This window comes from Urocampus carinirostris, chromosome 11, assembly GCF_059441175.1.
Source record: "Urocampus carinirostris isolate Australia breed hairy pipefish chromosome 11, RoL_Ucar_1.0, whole genome shotgun sequence".
Lineage (NCBI taxonomy): Eukaryota > Metazoa > Chordata > Actinopteri > Syngnathiformes > Syngnathidae > Urocampus > Urocampus carinirostris.
The window spans coordinates 150226-178041 of record NC_142359.1 but is presented as its reverse complement, the minus strand read 5'-3'; the positions used below and the strand labels follow the sequence as shown (position 1 = coordinate 178041).

At 45.6% G+C, this 27816-nt stretch overlaps 3 protein-coding genes across 7 annotated transcripts in view; 1 reads left to right on the top strand and 2 right to left on the bottom strand.

Annotated features, from left to right (window-relative positions):
- The window catches only part of gys2 (glycogen synthase 2), a 32122-nt gene extending 26956 nt beyond the window's left edge, over positions 1 to 5166 (bottom strand). For 2 of the 5 annotated variants that reach the window (XR_015851977.1, XR_015851978.1), the window contains exons 1-3: positions 4911 to 5164; positions 2597 to 2778; positions 878 to 1069 (exon numbers count right to left, since the gene is read on the bottom strand). Coding sequence is in view for 1 of the 5 variants with exons in the window: in XM_088346979.1 (XP_088203105.1) it covers positions 878 to 1069; positions 2597 to 2778; positions 4911 to 5034 (498 nt within the window). In the remaining 4 variants the exon portion in view is untranslated. Of the gene's footprint in view, positions 1 to 877; positions 1070 to 2596; positions 2779 to 4910 lie in introns of all 5 variants that reach the window. The other 3 variants (XR_015851980.1, XR_015851979.1, XM_088346979.1) reach the window with 3 other exon arrangements.
- A 2788-nt stretch (positions 5167 to 7954) lies between these two features.
- On the top strand, positions 7955 to 10557 carry kiss2 (kisspeptin 2). The gene is made up of 2 exons (XM_088347351.1): positions 7955 to 8094; positions 9918 to 10557. The coding sequence occupies exons 1-2, from the start codon at positions 7983 to 7985 to the stop codon at positions 10187 to 10189; spliced, it is 384 nt and encodes a 127-aa protein (XP_088203477.1). The 5' UTR covers positions 7955 to 7982; the 3' UTR covers positions 10190 to 10557.
- A 5303-nt stretch (positions 10558 to 15860) lies between these two features.
- Positions 15861 to 26397, bottom strand: ldhba (lactate dehydrogenase Ba). The gene is made up of 8 exons (XM_088348541.1): positions 26183 to 26397; positions 25122 to 25257; positions 23038 to 23155; positions 22532 to 22705; positions 20722 to 20895; positions 19729 to 19846; positions 19114 to 19237; positions 15861 to 17285 (listed from the first exon to the last, which is right to left on the bottom strand). The coding sequence occupies exons 2-8, from the start codon at positions 25248 to 25250 to the stop codon at positions 17118 to 17120; spliced, it is 1005 nt and encodes a 334-aa protein (XP_088204667.1). The 5' UTR covers positions 25251 to 25257; positions 26183 to 26397; the 3' UTR covers positions 15861 to 17117.
- Positions 26398 to 27816: the final 1419 nt, after the last annotated feature.

Here is a 27816-nt window from a genome sequence, read left to right as displayed (position 1 = left end):
CCGATGCCGAATTGACTCCATTGTCATTTTTGTAAATGGCTTCCAAACAAAAGATTGAAATCCCGATTGATATATTTCAAGTAAGTTACACCGACGCTAAAATATTTTGACGCTGTTCTATCGCATAGCCAAATGAAAAGGAGTCCGTTCCACACCGTTCCATGTCATTTATTTCCCAGCGGCGAGCGGACGGACTCCTTTTAAAGGTATTCCCAAACAGAATATGATTTTTCAGTCAGGCACAGAATGTGTAGGGTTCCTCCTCATGAGAGACTTGAAAGAAAGAAAGTGAGAGAGAGAGAGAAAGAGAGGGACAAAGATAGAGACAAAGAAATCAAAAGAAAGACACAAAGAATGAGGTAAAGAGAAAGAGATGAAGAGAAAGAGATAAGGAAAGAGATAACAAAAGAAAGAAAGCAAGAAAGAAATGGAGGAAGACAGAGGGGAAGACAGGGAGGAAGACAGAGGGGAAGACAGAGAAAGACAAAGGGAGAAAAATAGTGAGAAAAAGAGAGAGAATGTAAGTGACCTAGAGAGAAAAAGAGGAAGGAGAAAGTGAGAGAGAGAGCAGGAGAGAGAGAGAGAGAGATAGAGAGAGGGTGAGAGAGAGCAGGAGAGAGAGAGAGAGAAAGAGAAATTTAGCACGTTTAATTTATCAATGTGAAAAATGAAGCCATGTCCCCCTAGTTGAGAACATTAAGCCGGCAGCACAACAAGGGCCGAGTCGCTTTGCCACGCGAGCCTTCGACAGCATCGAGGCCCGACAGCATACGCCGGTTTACCCCCTCCGCATCGTATGCGTCCATCTCAGTCATTGTTAACTATCTTTCGCCATTGAGTTTTTTTTCTTTGGGTTTCAGAAAGGAAAAACAGTAACCTCTTTGAAGAACCAGGCGATCAAAGAGCCGAGGACGAGAGCGTCTTCGGCTTCCCGGTCTCGGGCCGGCAGGCCGATATTGCAGCTTTGCCACAAGTCTCCCTTCCAGCGATCCAAGTTCCGAGCCGCCGACCCGATATCGAAAAGTATCACGTAGGGATTGCCTTCGATCAGCCAGCGGCCGAAATAAACCTGGGAGAAATAAGATCGGTCAATCCAATTTTCTTAAAAAAGATCAAAGACAATCAGGATAAATAGGCAAAAGAAATCATGACGATGTAGTTCAGTAAAAAAACAACAACAAATGAGTCCAACTATATGGATGCTTTCACAGTTTTGTTGCTTGTTTAGGATGGTGACGGCCCTGGGTTTGATCCCAAGCTGGTAAGGTCCTCTGGACTAGGCAGAGAACAGCCGATGGTCTTCTGGGCTGTGTGGATGACTCTCTGTTTGCCCGCAGTCCTTTTTAAGTGATATCAAGAGTTATTAAAGAAGACATTGTAGGTCTATTCGAACCTGACTGCAGGGGGTTTATGGATAGTCCAGGGGTCAGGAAGCATTTTGGACCAGAGAGCCAGAAAAGCGAAATATTATTATTGATTTTTTTTTTCCCATCAAGATCCGTACCATAAGAAATCCCGCTCTCCAGACAAAAAGCTAATTTTAGGACTCAACGTTTGATGATTTGATCAAATCTATGCAATATAACAATAATGTCTCCCATTTCATCCAATATAGCACTTGAGGCTTCTATTGACTGTGGAAAGTCATGCTTTTGAAACAAGATGCAAGCAGAGTCCTTTCGTAAAAATGTCACAAATGACGGCAAATGAGAAGGAAACCGTTGCAATGAGGGGAGGGCGCTATGTGTGCAGAAATCCGCCCACCCAAACAATGTTTGGCTGGTGTATTCAGGTGGTTACAGTTTGTTCCGTGGCTTTTCATCATACATTTCCTTGCAAGCTTCCGTATACAGGATTCCTTAGAGACGTACAGCCAAAACGGAGTCTTTTGGTGTAACACCGTGAACTCTAATTGAGACTGTGTCATATATATTTTGGACCATACCTTTTGTCAAGAACCAAAACAGGATCAGGACCCAAAGGCGTGACGTTTCTCACAAGCCTTTTATTTTACGGGAAATAAGGAGTCGTGCACGTTAGGCCGCAGTCTGGCGTGAAATGATAGGAAGCCAGAGGCCGACCAGATCGATACCAATTGCCTGAGCGGATATCGGACAAATGGGGTCGACATCGGACAGGACGGGACTGACAGGATTGATAATGGAACAGGATATAGAAATAAAACAGGACAAACAAGACGAAAAAGAAAACTGGAGAGAATATTAAATGGGAAAAAAATAGACGGGAACGAAACTAGAAACTAAAATAAACAGGACAAAAATAAACGGGAACAATACAGGACAGGAAATGCCGACAGGAAACAGGACCGAGGCAAAACCCACGTCTTGCGGGGTAGAGGTTTGTTGACGGACTGACCAAGAAAGAATGAGAGAACTGAGCTTAAAAAGACGGAAAGCCAATCTGTCAATGAGCCGCAGCTGGCGCCTCACGGGCGGGGCCAATTGGGCGCATGGCAACCGGGATACCTTCAAATGTCGCAGCATGACTTTCGCTTTGCATATACTTCAATGTTTGCACAGGTTATATTTGATCTCCATTGAAAGAGAAAAAGGGCAAGCGCATTCAGGTTTCTCACCTGGCATCCATTTTGAACGAGCGCATCCACGGCCTTCCTGATTGGAGGAGAAGGCGGCTCGCAGGCTTCCACTTGGGTCTTAAAGTTTTGCTCAAAATAGGGTCCCAACATGAAGTAGCGGTCCCCCCATTCGTCCACCGTGATTTTGGCTTTGGTCTGGATCACCGTGTAGATTCCTCCCACTGCGAATGAAAAACAAGGCCCGATATCATTACTGACTACTTGTTTGTTAGCTGTTGTACGACATCTATACATTGCATCCGCCCGGTTTTCAAGTCAATGACTTCCCAAAGCACTTTATAATGTGCTCCACATTTCCTTGCGGCCATGTAAGGCGCTAACCTGCTTATTGGGGGTATTAGGGGTTCAGTGTCTTACCCAAGGACACTTCCACATATAAGACGGTGGAGCCGGGATTCGAACTGGGATCCCTTGATCCCAAGACGAACGCTCTACCTCCAGATCTACTGCCGCCCCGAGATGTAGTCGGGATCGGAAACGGGTCGTAGCCGGAGACAAAGGGGGGGATCCGGAACGGACGGGTGGAAAAACGGGTGCAAAAACGGGACAGGCGGGAGTCAGGGTCAAAGAGGCTCGCCTCGTAACAACAGAGGTTCGCAGACGGACTGACAACCTGAGAGTGACAGGACTGGGTTTAAAAAGGGACAGGTGATCCGAATCAATAATCCTGACGATAAGTTGTTGTTTGAAATATGTTTTTGCGTCAATTGGGAAGAAAAAGTAGCTCTCGGCTTGAAAAAGGTTGAAAAGCGATGGATTCAATCTGGTTTTCTCGTTCTGCCGATCAAATCATGAATACGATTTAGCTCCGTTTATGAGTCAACGCGCCTCCCCTCATTGCACTTCACCGCATCCACAATGTCAATATACTGCGCCTTCATTTTTTTGCTTTTCCACCGCTAATGTTTAACGACATGTTTTTCTGCGTTGCGCAACATAACAAACAACACGCAGGTTTTTTTTTTTTCTTCTTCGACGTCCGCCTGGGAAAATAAATCGCTACTCCAAAAGCCCTTTTCACTCAAAAATAGTAGTCTTCGGACACCGCTATTTCAAGTGCAGTCATCTTAGCAAAGAGGTTGTCAAATAGGACATTTTTAAAGCCTAAGGTTGTAAGATGTGACCACGAGATGGCAGTGTTGTCTAATGCTAACATAAAGCAGTGCCGGGGCAAGCAAAGCGCCGGAGAAACCTGGCAGCGAGTTGAGTAGGGATTCCATCTTGTTAAATAATCCCTCTTCCAAGTTTTTTTCTTAACTCAGGAGGGATCAAGAGGTCGCAGGTTCGATTCCCGGCTCCTCCGTGTTATATGTGAAAGTGTCCTCGAGCAAGACACTGAATCCCTAATGCCCCCGATAGCAGGTAGGCGCCTTGCGTGGCTGCATGGCCGTTATTGGTGTGTGAGTGTGTGTGTGAATGGGTGAGTGTGAAGCACATTGTAAAGCGCTTTAGGAGGTCTTCATTGACATGAAAAGCGCTCTATAAAAAGGCAGACCATTTACCATTGACTTAAAAGCGAGGACACCCCTAATGTATGCAACGGTTCGATAAAGCGGCAAGATTTGAAAATGATCATTCCAGGGAAGTTATTGTCAAAATATTTAGAAATGACAGAATCAGAATCACCTTATTTCAAGGAGATTCCGGTTGCACTCCACTTGGCAGAAAAATATGCACTATAAAGACGGAATCGAAAAAAAGATATAATGTGTTCACCTCGAATATAAAGTACATGTCGAATCAATTCTTGTTTATTCCCCTTCATCGCAAAATGCTTCAAAGGACCGCAACGGTTACTATGACAACATCCACCGATCTGAAACCGACATGCGGGCAAGAAAAAACTCACAAGCGGTGATCTCAGGGAGCACTGCAGTTGGCATTGGGTAACAGTACACAAAACATCTCGAACCTCAATAAAAAATATAGCTCGTACATAAAAATGTGTCCAGAAAGTCCATGACCAAAACGATGCCTCGAGTGTACAAAACTCTGAAATAAAAACCGAAAAATCTGAAAAGTTATGGAAACGAAGTGTAAATAAGTCAACGGTACAATATGAAACCTTTAACACTACAAAAATAAAGTACTTCTTCTGCCTAAATTTGTTAAACAAATACTTAGGCCTGCATGTGAAGGTAAGGTTTGTTCTTTGGGTTTTTTGTATGATAGAGAATTTCATAAACAAATAAAGCTTTGGACCTGGGTTTTGAGTATGGTGGTAACGCAACCCCCGCGAGAAGCAGAGATCAGCGTCCTACCTTCTAAAGACAACGAAAGCTCCGGATCTCACCTTTATTGGTGACTTCCCAGGCCACCTCGAAGAGCAGCAGATCCTCCACGGGAAGTCGCTCTTCATCCCAGGACGGCAAGACGCCGCTTAGAGACGTCATCGACAAGGATCGCGACAACGGCATCTTCGACGTATTCGCCGGTGGTTTCGAATCGCGGCAAACGCGGAGGAGGTTCGAATCCGGGACCGTCCGGACGAGACGGCTTCCGGTCCGATAGAGGGGAAAGGACTCCCGAGCTCAACCTTTAGCCTAGCGAGACACAAACAAATACGAGCGCCACCAAATTTGGTGGAGTGACGTCGTTTATGGGGCTGCTTGCGCAATGTTACACGGCTTTTCTCGCAAAAGTATTAGCTTCGTTGGAACTTTCTGACTTGACACTAAAACTAGCATTAGAACCGTTTTATTGACATTGACAACAACGTAGTGAACTCTGAAACAGTCTTGGTTTACAACTGAAAATTCACAGCTTTAAACTACTCTAGGAACGGTCGGTCTGGTCAGAGTACAAACTGCAAGGGTCTTGGTGTGTATGTCCGTCCTCTTTCTAATGTTGGGTATTTGGTAATATTCGTTGATGTCATTTTTTGGGGTTGTCTCTTGTTCTATACTGGTTGTGTCCTGACCATTTATCCGTTTTTGTCCCCACTATAAGAACGACACTGGCCAAAAATGGCATCCATGGGAGAGTTTGCAGGTGAAAAGCACCGCTGTCACAAAATAATATAAAGAGTCGTTTCACATTCATCTAAAGCATCTTGATTATCCTCAAGACTTTTAGAGACTGATGATTAAGAAATGAAACTCATTTGAAGGCGTGCCGGCCGTTACATCTGGCGTGAAATTGGCACAGCGTCTGACAAAAAAAAAAACATGATGGAGTTAGAGCGCTCGTCTGGGGATCAGGAGGTCGCAGGTTCGATTCCCGGCTCCTACGTGTTCTATGTCAAGGTGTCCTTGGGCAAGACACTGAATCCCTAATGCCCCCAATAAGCAGGTCGGCGCCTTGCATGGCTGCATGGCTGCTCTTGGTGTATGTGTGTGTGAATGGGTGAAGCACATTGTAAAGCACTTAGGGAGGTCTTCATTGACTTAAGAAGCGCTATAGAAATACAAAACATTTACCATTTACATTTGTTTGTGTCTGTGGCGCCTCCGTCCACCAGAGGGCGCCTAATCCGTTTGTAATTGGGACATCTCACTTTCGTCCCAAATCAGCCTCACCCTTCATGAGAACATGTGGACAGCACTCCATGTCGGGAGATTTTCGTTTCCACCTTTGTTTTTCACCGTCACCTTTTCCCGGTGCGTCCTGCTTTCTGTCAAGTCCTGTTTATTTGTTTGGCCCTTAATCACAAAGAGTCTCAAAGGGCTGCACAGACCACAGACTATTAGGACACCATCCCTGATCTAAAAGCATTTTTGTGATAAATACATAATCATTTTGAGTACTGTGAGGTTTTTGTTCTCCTACGTTTGAGTCCACCGGCAAATTCACCACATAATCCCCGCAACTCAAGCTCAAAATCTTCCTTCACTCCATTCAAACTCATCTTGCCATTCCCCCTCTTTTTAGACAAATTTAACAAAATCCTCAAACCCGCTCTTCAGACAGAAGAGAATTCCTTTTATTTCACTGATGATTTGATCTATGAAAATAATCCTAATATCAGAGCCTGCGTCCCATAAAACATATATATATATATATATATATATATATATATATATATATATGCCACTTAAAATAAGTCTCCTCTCCGCAGTCACTTAAGAATTGAGAAGCTTATTTTGACATTTCTTATTGTTGTCCTAAACAATGGTTTCAAAAGAAGCCACAAGAGTCATAAAAAACTGGACATATTTAGCTTCAGTGCTGGGCGAGAAGAAAGAGCGGGCGCGCCCGTCTATACCTCCGCCTCTGTCATGATGACTCATGACACTCACCTGTGCCCGCTTGTTTGGCGCCAGCTTCTGCTGGATACCTGATTGGTTCCCCCTCCTATTTAAGCTCAGTCCTTTCACTCGCCGGTTGTCAGTCTGTCAGCGAACCTCTGTTTTCACAAGGCAAGCATTCTTGACTCCGTCACCCGTTTTCCACTCATCCGTTCCCGATTTCCCCGTTTGTCTCCTGCTACGGTTCGTTTTTTGACCCCGACCACGTTTTGATCTCCCGTCCCGGCTAACGACCCGTTTTTTGACCCGGACCACGTTCTGATCTCCCGTCCCGGCTCACGACCCGTTTATCCGTCCGACGACGCTACGATCTCCCGCTACGGAAGATCCACTTCCGTATTCGGTACACGCTCCGATCCCGAGAGCGGCTCGCTTCCTGCGTTCGGTGAGCACCGGATCGCTGGCGCTGCCTTTCCTGCATATTTTAATAAACTTGTGAGTAACGTTACGCATCTTGGTCTTACTTCTGTTGTGGTCGTGACAACCGCTCACCCGATCAAATGGCTCTAGGTGCTTTGCTAACGCTTCTGGGTGTTTAAAGTGCGTTCTGTAGCTTTTCATCATAAAATGTCTCAAGAATGAAGGTAAATTGTCGAATGAGCTTCCATATAAAGAATTTTTGAGGGATTTACAAGCCAAAATGGGGTCGGTTGGTGTGACACCTCGAAACTGTAGTGGAAATTCTGTCTTATATATACTGGACTGAACAGTATGTGCCACCATTGTCTCTGTAAATAATAACGCATTCGAATTTGTGGTATTTTACCTCCGAGCCATGGCTCCCTGCTCCGCGGATACCTTTGCTGTGTTTCCGTAAACGTAAACAATCACGTTCCATTTCTTCATCTTTCCCAATCAGGCTTTCAAATTGGATTTCCGCGGCGTACGCGGAGGGACGAGCTCAACTCCAAACGGACGCGTCCTCGTTTCCCAGAAAAACAAAGCCGTGATGCATTTTGGCAATTTACGGCCCGCCAAACGCCGGCGCTCGCCATTGGCCGCCGGCTCGGGGGCACCGGGTCACCCGCCCGAGGGGGATATAAAACAAATGGCCGTGGACGAGGGAGAACATATCTTCGCGGCATTTTCCACAGCAGATCGAATCCTCACGGGGCAAAATGAAGTTTGCGCTGCTGTTTTTGATATGCGGCCTGATTTTTGCTGAAGATGCCAGGTGCCGGGGAGCCTCTCTGTCGGGGTTTGCACCTGGGCAGGAATTACGGCGAACAGGTCAGTTTCACACGCTGATTTTTAAGTGTGGGCAGCGCGGCGGCGCAGTGGCTAGCGCGCGCGAGGCACAGTTCTGAGGTCATGTACCTCCTGTGTGGAGTTTGCATGCTCTCCCCGTGCTTGTGCGGGTTTCCTCCCACGGTCCAAAAGGCGAATTGGCCGGTTCAAATAACACATTTGAAAATCAAACCATCCTCTTTCTTGGGACCTATCAATCATGGACAGAAAAAGGAGATAAAACAACTAAAATCACAATTAAATGAGATGCGGTCCCTCTAAAGCACAATTGGGTTGGCACCGATAGACTGACCTGGAAGAAGAGATCGAGAAGGGCATTATCACCAACTACTGTCTCATTTATCCTGTGTTTTTCTTCTTCTTGGCATTATTTCGCCAGGGCAACGGCCTTTACCGTGGTCATCTACAACCCTAGTAGCCTTGCGTTTAGGATTCAGCTTTCTCGCCGCTGCGATGCGGGTTCCATTCTCGTTGCATCCGATGCGCAGCAAACGGGGTCCGTGATATTAACCGACTGATCAATCGGTGCTCAATTACCACCGCAAGACCTCGGTATAACGGTGAACAAAATGCGTGTATACGATACAGGTTAGGCAAAAAATAAGGCAAGTTGATTTTTTATGCGCAGTCGGGTAACCTACGACCGTTACTGGTCTGGGGTCCACTTGTTGCTGTGTTAAAACACATTTTCAATCATTTCATTAAGAAAGAAGAGTGGACCAGCTCTAAAACAATCTGCAGGGTCCCCGAGGGTGCATGAAAATTTGCCTAGCCGGTCTATACGTGTCTTGTGGACTTGTAGAAGGCATTCCTCGAGGAGCCCTGTGGGGGGCTGCTCCGGGGATGTGGGGTACCGTAGAGTCTAATCCGGGCTGTGCGGTGCCTGTATGCCAGAGTTTGGTGGCCATTAGCGGCAAAAAGTCGGATCCGTTTTTAGTGGGAGTTGGACTCTGCCAAGGCTGCCCTATGTCACCCTATGGTCCGAATTTCTCAGCGCAGCCAGGGAAAGGCAGGGGTCCGGTTCGGAAGCCTCAGCATTGCATCTCTGCTTTTTGCAGAAAATGCGGTGCTGTAATCTTCAGCTCTCACTGGAGCGGTTTGGCGCAGAGTGTATAGCGACCCGGGACGAAGATCGCCAGACCATGGTTCTCAGATGGAAAAGGGTGGCATGCTCTTTCTGGGCCAGGAATGAGATCTTGCCCCAAGTGGAGGAGTTCAGGTATCGCAGGGTCTTGTTCAAGAGTCAGGGTAGGATGGAACTGGGGATCGACAAGCAGCGTCTGCTGCCATGTGGACCCTGTACCGGTCCGTCGTGGTGAAGGAGCTGAGCCTTATGGCGAAGCTCTTAATTTACTGGTCAATCTATGTTCCTATCCTTACCTATGGTCACGATTAAAAGAACAAAATCACCTTAAATGAATTTCCTCCCCATGGAGGCTGGGCTCTCTCTTAGAGTTAGGGTGAAAGTCAGTCATCCAGGAGAGACTAAGTCTAGAACCGCTGCGCCTCCTCTTGAAGGGGGCCATTTGAGGCATCTGATAAGCATGCCTCCTGGTTGCCTCCCTCAGGCATGTCCCACCAGCAGGATGACCCATGACACGCCGGAGAGACTATGTCTCTAGGCTGGTCTGGAAACACCTCGGGATCTCGTTGGAGGAGTTGGATGAAGGGGCTGGGGAGGTCCGGGCTTCCCTGCTGAAGCCGCTGCCCCCGTGACCTGACCCCGGATAGGCGGAAGACAGTGAATGGATGGATGGATCATTATGAGAGTCATTTCTAACCCAATCCCTTTTCTATTCCATCAGGCGGTTCCAGAAGAAGCACTGCGGAGGACTTTTCCGAAGATTCCAATTTGTGTCTCTCCCTGAGAGAAAAGGACGGACAACAAGAGCTGGAGCAGCAGCAGCTCGTTTGCAACGAGCGCCGGAACAAATTTAACATCAACCCGTTCGGCCTTCGCTTCGGCAAGCGCTACAATCGCGATTCCGTCTACCGGAGAGCTCCAAAACGAATCCCAACCGGCCGGCGATTTTCACCACTGACGCTCTTTTTGCGGCAACTGGAACTGCTGGTCTAAAACCGTTTTGGATGCGTGCGTCTCCCGCGTGGGAACTACAAAAATAAAATGGAAAAAGTGAAAAAAGAAACTGAATTCATTCATGTTCGTAGTTATTGAACTCTAGTGGTAGGCGCAGTATTTGGTCAATTACCAACTGTGTAAGTTCTCCTACTTGAAGATTAGAGAGGCTTGTAAAAAAACTGAAAAATAGATTGTTTGATTTCTAAGGAATATATTTCTAAATTTGAGTGGAAAATAAGTATGTGGCCAGCTACTGTACAAATAAGCAATATTTCTGGTTGTCAAAGAATATGTTTTGGTCAGATAAAACCAGAACAGAACTTTTTGGTAGAAACGTGGGTTCTCATGTTTGGAGGAGAAAGAAGACTAAGAACATCATACCCATTGTGAAACTCGGGGGTGTACACATCATGCTTTGGGGCTGCAAAGGATGACTGATCTGTGTAAAAGAAAGGATGATTAGGACCATGTATTAAGAGATTTTGAGGGAAAATATCCTTTAACCAGTGGCTGGGTCTTTCAGCATGACAATCATCCCAAACAAACAGACATGCCAAAGAAGGAATGGCTATGGAAGAAGCATTTCAAGGTCCCGGAGTGGCGGTTAGCAGATTAGCAGATCCCAACCCCATAAAAAGTCCGCGGAGGGAATTTAAAGTCAGTGTTGACCAACGACAAACCATAACTGCTCTAGAGGAGATCTGCTTGGAGGGATGGGCCAAAATACCAACAATAGTGTGTGAAAAGCTTGCAAAGAGTTACAGAAAACGTTTGGCCTCTGTTACTGATAACAAAGTATTGAGATGAGCTTTTGGTATTGACCAAATACTTATTTTCCACCATGATTTTCAAATAAATTCTTTTAAAATCAAATCATGCTATGTGTGTGTTTTTCTGTTACTGTCATTTTAGTTGAAATTTTGCTCCGTCGGCATTAAACGATGCCTTTTTTTGCTTCATTTTCCTTCCTTTTCTTGGCTTGCAAGATGTATACGCAAAACACAGTAAATTGATACAAATCCCAATTGTCTTCAAAATATTTTATTTGTTAAAATGTTTTGGCTAAAGATACAAATACACAGTGTTTCTAAAAATAGTGTTAAAGAATGAACAAAATCATGGGATTTTACAGAGAAATTTGCAATAATAAATGTCTTATTTACACATGTATCCTAAATACTGTAAATGTTAGTTTGGGAATTTAGGGCCATAAACCATAGGAGGCAGTCTACTGACTGAATCGTCTTTGAAAGGAAGGTTCCTATCAAAGTGGCTTTTATTTTCCCAGCTTACATTGGAAATGGCACACATCCAATTTTGGAATATTCCAATTCGAGGAAAGTCCGATTTTTCTGGTTCCTTATTTTGCACTCAGCATTCAAAATACACAATTTCAACCGGTCCATCATAATGACTGTGGATCAATTGTTAATATTTGTAACTTTGAGCGTGAACAATGTTAAAGGTGTTCTGTCTAACACAGAACTCTGGAGATATCTGGATGCTGGGCGGAGCTAGCCACGCGCTAAATGTTACCTCAAGTGACTGGGAATACATACGGTCATTATAAAGTGAAATGAGGCTGGGATGGCTCTGCCAGATCGCTAAAACAAACCTTTTTATTCTACTTGCGGTCCATTTCAGGTTGATGACAAATGAAACACGGGCAAAAGGGGACGCCGACACATAGCATAGCCTAGCGTAGCTTAGCCGTCAAAACCGTATGCCCCTACGGGTCAGTTACCTGTCCCGGCACAAACGTTCCTACCTTTGTGCCAATTAATGTGTGCCAACCCATTACGATAACTGCAGCCTTCCCTTCGTACACTGGGTCTGTTGACTCACTTACAAACAACTTCAGTACCGCTTTGGTTAATGTTCTTGATTCTGTGGCGCCCCTAAGGCATAAATTCCGAGCCAAGAAGAAAACACCTTGGTTTACCGAAGAAACTAGGTTACTCAAACAAAGTTGCAGAAAACTTGAACGAAAATGGCGCACTACTAAGCTGGAGGTTTGCTGAAATATAAAGTAGCTCTCGCCTCAGCTAAAGCTTCGTTTTTCTCCAAGATTATTGTTAAACGTAAGAATAATCCAAAATTTTCGTTTGACACAGTGGCGAAACTTACCAGACAACAACTTAACCCAAATGGTTGCACTTATTCTGCTAACGACATTATGGAATTTTTTGATAAAAAGATTCAACTCATCAGGAATGACATTTTAAAAGAACGCTCTGTATCCTCCTCCTATATCAAAGATGTGGAGGTGTTAGGTATGGACCGTGTCGGCGGTTGTTCAGAAACATTCTCCGGTTTCAATGATTTGTCGCTTGATAATCTAACACGGATGGTCAGTAGGGCCAAACAAACGACGTGCCTGCTCGATCCAATTCCAGCTTCACTGGTGAAGGATCTGTTTGGGATCTTAGGACCATCAGTTTTAAATATTATTAATAAATCCCTATCCTCGGGTATTGTTCCCGTAGCCTTCAAGTCTGCCGTCATTAAACCCACGCTTAAGCGACCTAACCTTGACCCAGAAAGCCTAGGTAATTATAGGCCAGTGTCAAATGTGCCATTTTTTGCGAAATGACTTGAAAAGGTCGTTGCACAGCAGCTAAATGACTTCATGTCAGAAAATAACCTTTTTGAAAGTGTCCAGTCAGCATTTAGGGCAAATCACTCTACTGAGACAGCCCTGGCTAAAGTAACCAATGATGTCCTTTGAGCAATAGATTCTGGTGCCTCATCAATGTTACTGCTGCTGGATCTCAGCGCTGCTTTTGATGCTGTCGACCACAACATATTATTGGTTCGTCTAGAACGCATTGGTATCTCGGGAACTGTACTCTCGTGGTTTAGGTCCTACCTGTCAGACAGGATGCAATGTGTTAACTATGGCAATCTGACCTCTAAACAATCTAATGTCCCCTGTGGTGTTCCTCAAGGCTCTGTACTTGGTCCCCTTCTTTTTAGTATTTATATGATCCCGCTTGGTGACATTATCCGCAATTATAATATGAGTTTCCATTGCTATGCAGCTGACACTCAACTGTATGTGCCACTGGAAACAACTGGACATTTAAGTTGTAGAAATCTGGAGGCTTGCTTTACTGAGATTCAAAGATGGATGTCACTTCATTTTTTACGCCTTAACCCAGAAAAAACTGAAATGTTGATTATTGGTCCAGCTCACTGTCGTCAGTTGTTTTCAAACACTACCCTGAACCTAGACAAATGTAATATCACCCATAGTGACTCGATCAAAAATCTAGGTGTTATATTTGATCCTAATCTGTCGTTTCAGTTACACGTGAAAAATATGACTAGAATAGCTTTCTACCACCTCCGTAATATTGCGAAGATTCGTTCGATGCTGTCCCAATCAGATGCAGAGATTTTAATTCATGCGTTTATTACTTCTCGGCTCGATTATTGTAATGTATTGCTTTTTGGTCTCCCGATGTCTAGCATTAAAAGTTTGCAGCTGGTTCAGAATGCGGCAGCTAGACTTTTGACTAAGACCAAAAAGTTTGAGCATATTACTCCTGTATTGGCCAACTTGCACTGGCTCCCAGTCCACTTAAGATGTGACTTTAAGGTTCTCTTATTAACATATAAATGTTTGCATGGGCTTGCACCCTCTTATCTCTCCGATTCGATTTCCCCCTATGTTCCTGCACGGAGTCTGCGCTCGGAAAATGCCGGTCTACTTGTGACTCAGAAAGCCAAGAAGTCTGCGGGCTCGAGAGCGTTCTCCATCCGGGCCCCGGTGTTATGGAACGCCCTGCCTCTGGAGATAAGATCTGCAACCTCGACGGAAGTTTTTAAATCGAGGCTTAAGACACACTTCTATTCCAAAGCGTATGATTGATGCCCACCTCATATTCTGTTTTGTCCCGTCTTTTTCCGACGCCTGCCTGGCTGATACGAAGGAGAAGGATGATTTGGGATGGGTCAACGGACCGGCGTCTGACCTGCAGCATGTCAACCCCTGCATTTACCAGCTGGCAGGGATGGGAGGCACCGTCGTAGACGTCATAGACTTTCTGGACTGGTTTGCAGGCCGGGGGCGTCGTTGATGTCATGCACTTTCCGGACATTTTCAACATCTTACCTTATGTTTACTATTATGTGTACAGTAATGCTAATTGTAATTCACCCTGTTCAATCCTGGAAGGGGGATTACCACATGTGAGGTCCTTTCTCAAGGTTTCTCTTTTCTCCTCACACTGAGGTTTTTGAGTTGTTCCTTGCCCGCATGCTGGTTTAAGATCAGGTCATTGTGTCATTTTGGAATTGTAATCCTGTGCAGTCCTTTGAGACATTTTTGTGATTAAGGGCGTCAGAAATAAATGTGACTTGACTTGACCCATGGAATACACCAAAAATAACAGTCAATGACACTAATTGTCACAGTTGCCACAGCGCCCAATTGGCCCCACCCATGGACACCAGCTGAAACGCGTTGACAGATTGCGGCCTGACTACTTAACCGCTGTCCTGTGTGTCGCCTTTTGTGGGAACGTCTGCAAAATTCCTGCCAAACTCTGTTGTGATAAGTCAAGCCCTGCGAATCCTCGTTTTTCCTGTGTTTTTTTCCTCGTTTTGCCAAGCCCTTCGAATCTCCGTTTTTGCCCGTGTTTGCTCCTGTTTCGTTCTCGCCCCGATCTGTTTGATTTTGACCACTTCCTCGTTTCGATCAATCGACTTCCGCGACCGACGATCCCCGGATCGAGTGTGCGCTCCTTCCTCTTCTCCCCAAAAAACTGTAGGTAACGTTACGCGATTGGGTTCTGCTTCCTGTTTCCTGTTCTGGTACGTGACACTAATATTATTTGGCTTTTACACACCAGACCCTAATTTTTGATGGAAGGCAGACACAACAATTAAAACAAATGAAAACAAATAAGGCACCACAATGTAACAAAACACTAACCGAAATACAGTGTAATACCACACTCATACCTCAAGTACTGTCACGGTTGTCATGGCGCCCAATTGGCCCCGCCTGTGTGGCGCCAGCTGCGACTTGTTGACAGATAGGCTCCCTGTCAGTATTTAAATTCTGTCCTGTGAGTCCCCTTTTGTCGGTCTGACTGCGAATCTCCGTTTTTACACGGCAAGCAATTTTTGCCTGTCCCGTTTTTGCTCCTGTTTGTCTCCCGCTACGATCCGTTTGATCTCGACCACGTCTGCTTTCCCGTCCCGAATTAAGACCCGTTTTGATCTCGACCACGTCCGTTCTCCCGTGCCGAATAACGATCCATTTTTTATCTTGACCACGTCTACTCTCCTTTCCTGGCTTTCGACTCGTTTCCGATCCCGACCGCGTTTTTTGCTCTCCCGTCCCGGCGACTGGCCAGCTCTTTTTCGCTACCGACGCCGCCATCGCTCGCCACGGAAGTCCCACTTCTGCGTTCGGAACGACCTGCTTCCCGCGCCCAGAAATCCCCGGATCCTGGGCGCAACCCCCTCCCTTTCTTCTAATAAAACTTGTGAGAAATGTTACACGAGTGGGTCCTGTTTCTGTTCTGGTCTTGACAAGTACTAGGCAAAGTATGGCCAGAGGGCCCTCCATGGCTCAGGCTGTGGTAAACGTGCTTGTTACAAAATCAAAAAAAACCCGTTCACAAAGTTACATTTAATGAAAACACACACACAATGCTTTTGCTCAATGGTTTGTATTGGTTTATTAGGTGATTTCCTCATAAAGCGGGATTCTAAGAATGAGACAATGTGCTTCTTTAGGTTCTTTGTACTTTCGAATTCTGCGTTCTAATGACGAGGAAAACGACACGTGGAAATTGAAACATTCGAGGGAGAACAGCTCAGTTAGGTTGGGCTGCAACTACAACTCTTTTCATGAAACGTTTCTCAGGAAAATATGCGCTGGTGTCATTTTTGGGAATAAAAGAATGCCTACAGGACCCTATCAATAAAGTACGTCGTAAATTCCAGACTACAACCTGTTACTTTTTTTTCTACATTTTAAAAACTGCAGCCTACAATATCATGTTTTTGGATGACAACCGGGGTTGACTTCTGCCAAGTGCTCTGAATGTCAAAGTAAACGAGTAACCGTGACTCCCTCCGGTAGCCAGATCCCACCAAGATTCCAAATGTCCCCATGAAATAAGATTGTAGTCTTGGCAGAAACAAGCGGGAAATGCCTAGAACAGGAAGGTAACGCAGCTGTCAGGAGCGATCAATCTCAATCCACCTGCGTCGCGGTCAATGAAATCGACATAAACATATACGTGGGAGTACCGCAAAACATTCTTAAAACAAATGAAAATACAAAAGCCCGTACAATCACAACACCTTGACCACTTGCTGAGCCATGCGACTGATCTTAAGCTCTCCCATCCCTTGCATACATGAGGAAGTGATAGAGAGGAGGCCGATTATTGCTGCTACTACGACATAAAAATCATTGTACGGGCTGACACTGGTTACCGACTAAGCTGGGGCATATGAGAATTATCCGGCTGACAGTTATTGGACCGATCGCCGTGTAATATCACGTCACAATTTTCCGCCCTGTAGAAAAAATATACTTGATGGTCACTTGCTATCAAAATAAATGTTCCATGAAGCGATGCTACGTGTTTGAATGATTCCAAGAATTTATGTGGAATGGTTTTTGTCAAGGTCTTGCGTTAGTGCCAGTTTCATTCCGAAGGACTCCTGTGCTCGTCCATTGGGACTGACAGCTGTGCAAACGACTGTACTAGACATTTCCCCGCTGATTTTCTTCAAATGTGAGAAATAGGCGTAAAGAGTTCCTTTGAATGACTGTTTAAGCCCGCGGCAGTTCTTTTCTTCATTTGTGCTTTGCGCTCTGTAGTCCGGAACTTACGGTACACCGGGGTTGTGCTACGGAAGGATAATGGCTCACGGGGCCCGGCTCACGGGGCGGCGTTTAAATCTCCTTGAGGTCTCGCTGGATTCCCCAAAGAGTATCGGCGCTCTTTTTCAGCTGAGCCACTTCGTCGTCGGTGAGGGTCATGTTGACCACGCTGCCCACGCCGCTGCTGTTCAGGACGCAAGGCAGGGACAGGAAAACCTCTTCGCCGATGCCGTACATGCCCTGTGTGGACGCACCGCAGACATGAAACAGAGAGCTTCTTCACACGCAGGTGAAAAAGTGGAGACTGCACTATGCAAACCCGGCAGAAGATTGTGATCATCGGATAAGCTATAATGCCTTGATGGGGATTTAGCAGCGACGGCCTTGCGGCAATGTGTCTGCGCTATCAGCGCCGGTCCTCCAGTTCGATTCCAATCGCATACAGTATATGATGTGTCATTTTGTTCAGGAGTACATACGAATGCATCGTACCTGTACACAGTGGAGCTTTTACTGTAGTTTGAATGTCACGTGCCTTAACGTTTGATGCCTCTTATGGATGAAAAATAGATGACAAAAGAATATTTTTAGGGGGATGCTGCCTTATCATCTGGTGCGCCCTGTAGCGCGTAAAATACAGTCCATTTTCAGTTTCTGTTTTGATAGTCAGCAGGGACCCGATGTCAGTCATTGTGCTGCTAATCCACCAAAGGACTAGTTACAGCCGAATTGCCGACAAAAGTCATAAAAACTGTTATTATTTTAAAAACTAGACATTATGACAGTTGGGGCTGGGCTCTGACATTTAGTCGTTAACTTGTAGTCATCGTCATCCGCTTGTTGGCATGTAGCCGTTAACGTGTATGGGTCACCGTGTCGCTGTTAGCATGCAGGCATTAGCGTGACGTAAATAGAATGTAGTCATTATTGTGTTGTCGTTGTATTGGTTAACATGTAGTTGACAGTATTTATCCCTTAACATTCACGTGTTAGCATGTAGTCATTAGCATGTAGTCGTTAGCATCTACTCATTACAATATAGTCATTAGCATGTACAGTAGTTGTTAGTATCCACGCATTAGCATGTAGTCGTTAGCATCTATTCGTTAACATCTACAGGTCAGCATGTACTCGTTAGCATGTAGACGTTAGTATCTACTCGTTCGCATGTAGCCATTAGTGTATATTGATTAGCGATTGTTATAGTTTACGTGTTAACATGTAGTCATTAGCATGACGTGATTAGTGTGTAGTCATTAGAATGTATTGGTGAGCATATATTGGTCAGCATGTTGTCGTTAGCATCTATTCCTTACCATTTACGTGTTAGCATGTAGTTGTTAGCATTTACTCATTAGCATCTACTCAATGGCATGTAGATGTTTGCACATAGTTGCTAGTATCTACTTAATAGCATCTACTCATTGCATGTAGTCGATAACGTGCACTTGTTTGCATGTAGTTGTTAGCATCTACTCATTAGCATGAAGTCATTAGCATGTAGCTGTTAGCGTGTAGCCTTTAGCGTATATCCTTTAGTATGTAGTCGTGAGTGTGTATTTGTTAGTGTGGAGTCAGTAGCCTAGATGGTAAGGCGCCCGCTTTGAGACTGGGAGGTTCGGGTTCGCGCCCCGGCCGAGTCATTCCTAAGACTTAAAAAGTGGTCGGCGGCGCCCTCTCTTGGCTGCGGCTGCATCGGGTCAGATGCAATCGACATTTCGTTCTGTGTACATTGTTACACAGAATGACAATACAAGGAAATTATTATTATTATTATTATTAGCGTGTAGCTGTTGGTGTGTAGACGTAAGCATGCAGTCATCAGCAAATAGTTGTCGGCAGCTACTTATTAGCATTTAGCTGTTAGCATCTACTCATTATCATCCACTGAATGGCAGGTAGATGATAGCATGTCGTCGTTTGCATGTAATTGTTAGTAGTAGCTGTTAGCGTGCATTCATTAGCATATAGTCCTTAGCGTGTAGTCCTTAGCGTGTAGTCGTTAATAGTTGTTGGCATCTAATTGTTAGCATGTAGCCGTGATTAAAAATGCTAGCGTGTCACTGACCTTGACCATGGTGGAAACGGGATGGACGCGGCTCATGTTCTTGACGATGCTCTCCGTCAGGTCGGCCACGCTGAGGCCGATGGCCCAGTTGGTGTATCCCTTCAGCCTGATCACCTCGTAGGCACTGGAGCACAATGCCGGACTTTCTTTAAAGGCTCTTCGCCTCGTTGAACGAAGCGCGTCGAGCGAGCGGTAGCAGCACCCAAAAAATGCTTGCCATTGACACTTTGAAATGAAATGATCTGCATTTTCTATAGCGCTTCTCAAGTCAATGACTTCCCAAAGCGCTTTACAATGTGCTCCACATTTCCCAATAGCGGCCTTGTATTGCACCGAGGACACTTCGACAGGATTCGAACTGGGATCCCTTGATCCCGAGACGAGCGCTCTACCTCCTGAGCTTACTAGGTAAACGTGTTCGTGTTTTAGTGTATTTGATCCTATTTTCAATATTCAACCCGCTATGAACGGAGTGACAACATAGCTACCACATGATGACAACATTTGGCATGTTTTTCTGCTATTTGGTAACAGGAAAGTAGCTCTCAGCTCCAAAAGGGCGCCCATTACAATCTGTTTTTCGGACTTTTGTCCGGACTCTGAACGGACGCGTACCTGTCCACCACAGCTTTATGCGTGGCCTTCCATTGTTCTTTATCCCCGTCGCTTCCGATGTCCGGATTCAGCTTCTGCAAATTGACCCCGGCCACGTTCGCGCCGCTCCACACGGGCACTGCAACACAAATGCGGTCTGACGCGTCCGTATCGGAAATACAGCTTGAAATACGGCGCCGATTCTTCAAACCGGCGCCTCTAGATACGAGGAATTCCAGATACGAGTTCTATTACGGGAAAAAAAATCCTTGCTCTATGTACGAGGGTGATTCCCAGCTACGAGCAGTCCCAGAGGCTAACGCTAGAGACTGCTCGGGATCGCCGATTACCAGATACAGCCGGTCCCGGTTCGTGCATGCCTGATCTTTATTTACGTTTCTATCACGGATGAAGGTCATTTCCATTGTATTGCATTTCTTTTTGGTGGCGTTTGTGAGCATAGCCACGAGTAGCCACGAGTGTTAGATGAATGATGTCAATTGAAACGAAGCAGCAAATCATAGACAGTCAATGCTGTAGCTAAGGAGTGAGTGCAGGTTACAAAGCCAAGGAAGGATTTTTGCAGCGCTTTGCTTCATTAAAGTAAAAGAAAGAAAATAAAAACAGTGCATGGTAAAAAACAAACCAAAAAAATGAGTGTACGTTTATTTAAAGTTACAGTCACTTTTGTTTATTTATTTTTCTATTTTTCTGTGCTCTTTGGGAAGACAGGAACAGTCCAATTCCTATTTAGCGTGTAGACGTGAGCATGTAGTCATCAACCAATAAATGTCATCATCTACTTGTTAGCATGTAGCTGTAAGCATCCACTCATTAGCATCTACTCAATGGCATGTAGTCGATAGCATGTAGTTGTTTGCATGTAGTTGTTAGCATCTACTCATTAGCATATAGTCATTAGCATGTAGCTAATTTGCTCACTACAAGCAGGTCCCTAGAACAAATTGAGCTGGTACGAAGAGGTAGCACCGTAGTAAGTGCGGGTGAACTTACCGCTGGTGTCTCCATGCTCGCCAAGCACCCAGCCGTTGAAGGAACTGGCGTGGATGCCGAGTCGTTCGGCCATCATGAAGCGGAATCGGGCCGAATCCAAGTTGGTGCCGCTGCCGATGACCCGGTGTTTGGGAAGGCCGCTCAACTTCCAGGTCACGTAGGTGAGGATGTCCACTAGCGACGCCGGTTCAAACAAATGACACAGACATGGCGATTTGGTGCTCAATTGCCGTAAATTCCGAACGACGGAGCCAGCCTGATTAATAGCCGCTCGTGCAAATTTAAGGAAAAAACGTAACAGTTTTTGTACAAGTCGCAGATTTCAAAAATGATCAGCGGGGAAATGTCAAGTAAAGAAAAGTAACACATTGTTCCGGGATTAAGACACTTGTTTCCGGAATGTGTCCACAACTTTCAATCTTAGTCAACGAGCGCAGGAGTCAATATGAATTCAATTGCCATAGACATATATGCCAGAGTGGCAGAAAATATTCTCAAAACAGAACTCCGTCTAAAGTACTAACATTACTAACTGGACTTAAAAAAACAAAAAGTCAGTACTATCACAACACATGCTGAGCCATGCGACTTATCTTAAGCTCTCCCATCCCTTGTGACCCACTTGCGTACCTTTCTCTCCGTTTTATTGGGAATAGAGTACTTGCTAAGAAATCCTTTTATATCAATGCTTTTAATATTTCTAATAAGTAGTGCTGGCTGATTTCAGTGTGGCAACATGTGATTGATTATGGTGTATATTTTTTAAACCGCCCTGAAACTGTGACGTCATTAGAGGCTGTTCGGAGTCTGATAACTGACAGCTCGATAATCATCATGTACCTCTCTTTAGTTTGTACCTAGTGTTGGCAAATATACTGATTCTTTTATATAGCAGTGGCAATTCTCGGTCTCCTGTCTCTCCATTTCTACGGGGATGAATAAACCATCTAACAATCTATCTCTATTATTTGTTGTGAACGCAAGGGATGGGAGAGCTTAAGATCAGTCGCATTAACAATCTTTTTGAATCTATGCAATCAGGACTCAGGGCTAACCACTCTATTGAGACAGCTCTGATTAAGGTAACCAATGATCTTCTATTGGCAATGGACTCTGGCGCTTCATCAGTCTTGCTGCTGCTGGACCTTAGTGCTGCCTTTGCTTCTGTGGACCATAATATCTTACTAAAACGGTTGGCAAAATGGAGGAACTGTCCTCTTATGGTTCAGATCCTACAGCTCTCAGATAGGACGCACTAAATTATATATGGTGAAATGACATCAGAGCCCTTGAGTGTTAGCTGTGGTGTTCCGCAGGGTTCAGTACTTGGCCCCCTTCTTTTCAGCATTGAGGCGATATTATTCGCAAGTATAATATCAGTTTTCACGCAGATGACACTCAACTCTATCTTCCGATGGAGGAATCTGCCACACTAAACTGTGGAAATTTGGAGGCCTGCCTCACTGTGATAAAAGAATGGATGTCACTCAACTTTTTGCGCCTTAACTCTGAAAAGACTGAAATGTGAGTTGCCGTGACTTGTTCTCAAAAATTGCTGTGAACGTCGGCAAATGCAATATCACCCAGAGTGACTCAGTTAAAAATTTATATTTGACCCCGATCTATCCTTTCAAACACACGTGAAGAATATGACTAGAACAGCTATTGTCCATCCTCGCAGTAGATTAAGATTAAAACCTGCGGACACACACTCCGGAAACGAATGTACTAATGGCGGCAGCACGCGTTACTCTCCGGATGGTTCGTGCTGAAGTTGTGACATGAAGAAGGGACGTCCCATTTCTCTCACCGGGGTTGGAAACCACGATGAGCGTGCAGTGCGGACTGTGCTTCATAATCTGCGGGACGATGGATTTGAAGACGTTGACGTTCCTCTGCACCAAATTCAGCCGACTTTCGCCTTCCTGCTGGCGGACTCCGGCGGTCACCACCACCAGCCGAGAGTTGGCCGTCACTGCGTAGTCTAACCGGTAGAGGACCAGAGAGTCTCCGTTATTGGACTTGCCGTGGGAATTCCGAAAGAGAGAGAGAGAGAGAAACTAATGGGAGAAGAAAGAGAGAGAAACTTAGGGAAACAGAGAGAGAGGGAGAAAGATAGAATAAGAGACGGAAAAAGAGAGAGAAAGTGAGAAAGACATAGAGATAGTAAAAGAGAAAATAGAGACAGAGGGGGGGGAGCGTTTCAAGCTCCCGTCGTTCATGTTAAAGAGTCATCTCGTTGAGCCGTTTCCACCGCAAATCGCCCATCACTAGTAATCGCACCGCTACAATACAGCGAGGACGGCGTTTGCTAACCTTTGTCGGCCACGATCTTGGAGGTCTTGAGGAAGAGGCTGCCGTGCTGGAGGTCCATCACCTCCCCCTTCAGGCGATCCTCCATGACGTCCACCAGGGCCAGCTCGTCACACAGATCCTGGCAAAGTCCACACGACAGGTCTTTTTTTCACCAAAGCCGGCGAAGATTGCATTCGGCTGCTTGGAGTGATCAGGAGCTGCGCTGACCGATTTGGCCACCGGAGGGGCGATAGAGACGCCACAAAAGCAGACCACGTGAAAGCAGATGTTTATGGATTTTGTTGGGGGTGTCTGACACAAAACCTAGCTAAGGACACTGGCAGGGGCCTAAAGTACAACTGTGTACCATTTAGGTCAAATCAGTTCAGATAATATAGGTCACATACAAACTCACCCACACGCAAACACAAATCCGGATCTATAAACTAGTTTAGCTGGATTAAATACTATTTTTCTGGAAAATAGTTCACGGTTCAAAGTTCACAAATCCCTTAAGCGCCAGGGTCATCAAGGCACCAATAAGGACGCAATTTTGGACAGCATCCTCCACTGTTAACGGTTACTGACCTGTTTTGGGGTGCTGGCAAAGTGGGCACCATTCCATTCCCTGATAATTAGGGCCCAGTTCTTTGTCTCCCCCTTGGATAGTGCCTTGGAGAATTATTATGACCTGTCCTGATGATCTTGTGGCGTGACCGTATCACTTTTCGTCAACAGTTCTCGGTATGGTCCAATGTGAACTCTGACGGTATGGTTTGTCAGATGGGCTATATAGCTGATGCCTAGAAGTGTCCCGTAGCATGCCATCTCCATGGTCTTCCCAGTCTTGTTCTGAGAGTCCATGTCTGGCAAGTGTATATAGGAAGATGGAAGTCACCAGCGCTTGCGTGAGTCTGATCTTTGATTTCACTGCTATGTTCTTGTCCCTCCAGACGGGTTTAGGTCTGGCAAGTGCGGCTGTGGTTTAAGCTATTCCGGCCATGATTTCTGGTTCTGACCCCTCTTCTGATATGGCAGCTCCAAAATATTTTGATGAAGTGACAGGTTCAAACTCTTGGTGGTTGATGGTGATGTTTATGGTGATACCTTTGGGGTTGGTGGTCTTAATTTTGTTGTTGTACTGATGTCCATCCCAAATTGGTTGATGATTTGTCCAGGCAATTGACCAGATCTCTGAGTTTCTGAGTTCCTGCACTTCTCCTGCCAGTCCAGCGATATCATCAGCAAAACTGAAGTTAGTGTCCCCCAATGCTGACTGTACCTTCATGATCAGACATGATCCTCTCCAGGAAGATGTTGAATAAAGTTGGAGAGAGAACGCAGCCTGGTCTCACATCGACTGTGGTTCAAAACCACGCTCCAATGGTACCATCGATAGGTACTGCACTGTTTCCGTTTGCATACAGTAGTTCAATGGTCTGAACTAGTTTCTAGTCCATGTTGTACTTCTTCTAAGTGTCTACGAAATTTCAAACTTGGCACGGTTGCCATGGCGCCCAATCGGCCCCGCCCGTGTGGCGCCAGCTGCGGCTCATTGACGGATTGGCTTTCCTCAGAGCTCTCATTTTTCCTTGGTCAGTCAGTCAATGAACATCTGCCCTGTTTTCCTGTTGGTATTTCCTGTGCAGTATGTTCCCGTTTACTTTGTCCTGTTTAATATCGGTTTCCAGTTTTGTTCCTGTCTATTTTTGTCCCGTTTATTATTCTCTCCAGTTACCCGTCTAGTTGGTCCCGTTTAATTTTCGATAACCTGTTTCATTATCAATCCCGTCTGTCCCGTTCTGTCCGGTATCGATCCCATCCGTCCGATATCTCCTCGGGCAATTGGAATCGATCTCGTCGGTCTCTGGCTTCCTGCCTTTCCACGCCAGACCGCTGCCTAAGGCGCACGACTCCCCATTTCCCGTCAAATAAAAGGCTTGTGTGAGAACGTCACGCGTTTGGGTCCTGATCCTGTTCTTGACAAAACTGAACACCAACGACATAGGTCTTTGGTGGCTATTTTTCTCCCGAAGCAAGCTTTTAAGGTCGGACCTCCTATTTTTAGGACAGTTTCAAAAATACTCGGATTCCGAAGGTCTCACCCGCAGGAGGATGCTGATGGCGCAGGCCATCCCCACTTGGCCCACACCGACGACCGTCACCTTGTTCCTGGGGGGCTCTTTGGAGCTTCCCGGCACAGGACTGATGAGTTTTTGGAGAACCGACGACATGCTGCAGCTGCAGAGAACGTACAAAGAGTCATGATTAATCATCTTCATTTTGTGTTGCTCCTGTGTTTGTTAGCAAAAGCATCCATCTTACTATATGTAGGAATAAAAGTAGAAATAAATAGACCGACAAATTTATGCCATATGATTAAATGGAAGGGCAGCACGGCGGTGCATGTGCGGCACGGTTCTGAGGTCATGGGTTCAAATCCAGCGACCAACCTTCCTGTGCGGAGTTTGCATGTTCTCCCCGTGCTCGCGCGGGTTCCCTCCGGGCACTCCGGTTTCCTCCCACATTCCAAAAACCGTGCATGTCAGGTTCATTGGCCGGTTGGAATTGTCCTTAGGTGTGAATGAGCGAGCGAGTTGTCTGTCTCCGTGTGCCCTGCGACAGTTGAGGGTGTCCCCTGCCCACTGCCCAAAAATAGCTGGGATGGGCTCCGGCACCCCCGCGACCCTACTGAGGAGAAGCGGTGCACATAATAAATAGATGGCAGGATCGGTCCTCCATACAGTTCAACTGCATGAGATGGCGAAATCATTGAGCTCTTGAGCGTGTTTTTGAACATTAGCGCTGAGAAATAAGAAGAATATTCGAACGGAATCGGAAAACGTGAATTTTCGCGTGTCCGTCAATCACACGCAGCATCGGTCCAAGGCCAAGGTCGAGCGCTGGCGGGGGACACAAAATGGAGACAAGGCGCGCAAATCGAAAGATTCCGATGGACAAAATAAACGAAAATCGCGACGAAGGAAAATGATTGCGTCGGTGAAACGTCCGCAGCCATTTTTGCACGTCGGACTGCGGCGGCGATGCCATCTGAATGTCGGATTGACGGTCGACGTGCGAATGGTCGGAATCCCCGCAGGAGGCCAACGTCCCACGCTCTCGCGCGCGCACATTTCCATCTCCGTCCTATCATCGAATCACTCACCTTTTCTTTTGCTTTTGGAATCCTTTCCCGGGATCTTGTCACGAGCAGGTGGCGCGACCCAAAAGGAGACTGGCGTGGAAATGATGCGGGTGGAGGGGGGCGGGGGGGGTGTCGTGACGTGACGTGGACGGCGACGTCAGGCCGCCACCATTCCAAAAAGCTCTTTTGGTTTTGGCCTCTCGCAATAAACACCAAGTAGTGCACTTGGGGTGAGGATTACGGAACACATCTTAATCGGATGAAGAGGTTTTTCATTCCCAATCCCGATCCATTTGGAAGAACGATTCGCATAACAGCAAGCGCGGCCGGAGCAGGGGCGGAACCGGCTCGTTTTGAGGGGTGCCCGAGCGCCCCCCATATTCCGCCCAAGCGCACCCATAAAGGATAGCATTTGGAAAAACTTTCTTTAGCTTTTAATAAATGAAATGAAAAGATCTGCATTTCTATAGCGCTTTTCAAGTCAATGACTTCCCAAAGCGCTTTACATTGTGCTTCACATTTCCCAATAGCGGCCGTGCAGCCATGTAAGGCGCTAACCTGCTTATTGGGGGTAATTGGGGGTTCAATGTCTTACCCAAGGACACTTCGACATGCAACACGGACAAGCCGGAATTCGAACTGGGATCCCTTAATCCTAAGACGATCGCTCTACCTCCTGAGCTACTGCCGCCCCATATAATAAAGGACAGGACACAAAAATGAAGTATTCTTTATGTAGTATTTCTGTTGTAATATTGATGTAGCAGTATTGTTTTCTAATATCAATGTAAGAGGGTTTCTAAAGATGGGGTTCCCTTTCAGAATAAAAGCAAAATAACATACGAGGTCCCACTCAATTTGATACTAATATTAATATGAATTTTTGTCAGGACCAGAACAGAGACAGGACCCACTTGCGTACCTTTCTCTCCGTTTTATTGGGAAAAGAGTGCACACGCGATCCAGTGATGGCTGGTCGCAGGGAGTAGGTTGCCCGGACGCCGAAGTGCTATTTCCGTGGCGAGCGAAGGCGGTGTCGAGAGCGGGAAAAACAGGTCGGTCGCCGGGACAGGAGAGCAAAATACGTGGTCGAGATCAGAAAATGGGTCGAAACCCAGAAAGCTCACTCTTTTGTTCCTTCGTCTATTTCTTTGTTAATTCGTTCATTCAGTCATTTATTCACTTGTCTGTAATTCCGTGGTCCGCATTTTTTTTGCAGAGCGATAATTGTTATTTTGTTACAGTCGTATATATATATATATATATATATATATATATATATATATATATTATGTTACCGATATCTAAAAAGTAAATACATCTTTCTACTTTGCGGGTTTAGACCAGGGGTCTCCAAGGTGGTGCCCCCGGAGGACAGTTGAGGTGCTCGCGGACCTGTATTGAAAATAGCTCACCGGTGCTAGGTCATTGAGATTTTCTAGTAAAATTATTTTTCTATTGGTTGACCGAGTCTAATTAAGCCGCTTATCTAACGCCTGTGCTCTCGTTAGTTGTTTCTCCTTTTTATTGGATTGGAACTGGGAAATCTTGATCAACACTACCAGTGGAAAAGCTTTAAAAAGGAACTCCTAGCACCAGTTTCATATTGTTAAGGATGGTCATATCCAAATACTTAATATAACGTTTTTCTTTTT

Excerpts from the sequence above, each read along its gene's own strand:
- kiss2 (XM_088347351.1), top strand. The coding sequence starts at position 7,983 with ATGAAGTTTGCGCTGCTGTTTTTGATATGCGGCCTGATTTTTGCTGAA. Across the intron at positions 8,095-9,917 it reads GCAGGAATTACGGCGAACAG|GCGGTTCCAGAAGAAGCACT; the intron begins GTCAGTTTCACA and ends CTATTCCATCAG.
- ldhba (XM_088348541.1), bottom strand. The coding sequence starts at position 25,250 with ATGTCGTCGGTTCTCCAAAAACTCATCAGTCCTGTGCCGGGAAGCTCC. Across the intron at positions 23,156-25,121 it reads CCATCAGCATCCTCCTGCGG|GATCTGTGTGACGAGCTGGC; the intron begins GTGAGACCTTCG and ends GGACTTTGCCAG. Across the intron at positions 17,286-19,113 it reads CCGTTTCCACCATGGTCAAG|GGCATGTACGGCATCGGCGA; the intron begins GTCAGTGACACG and ends GCGTCCACACAG.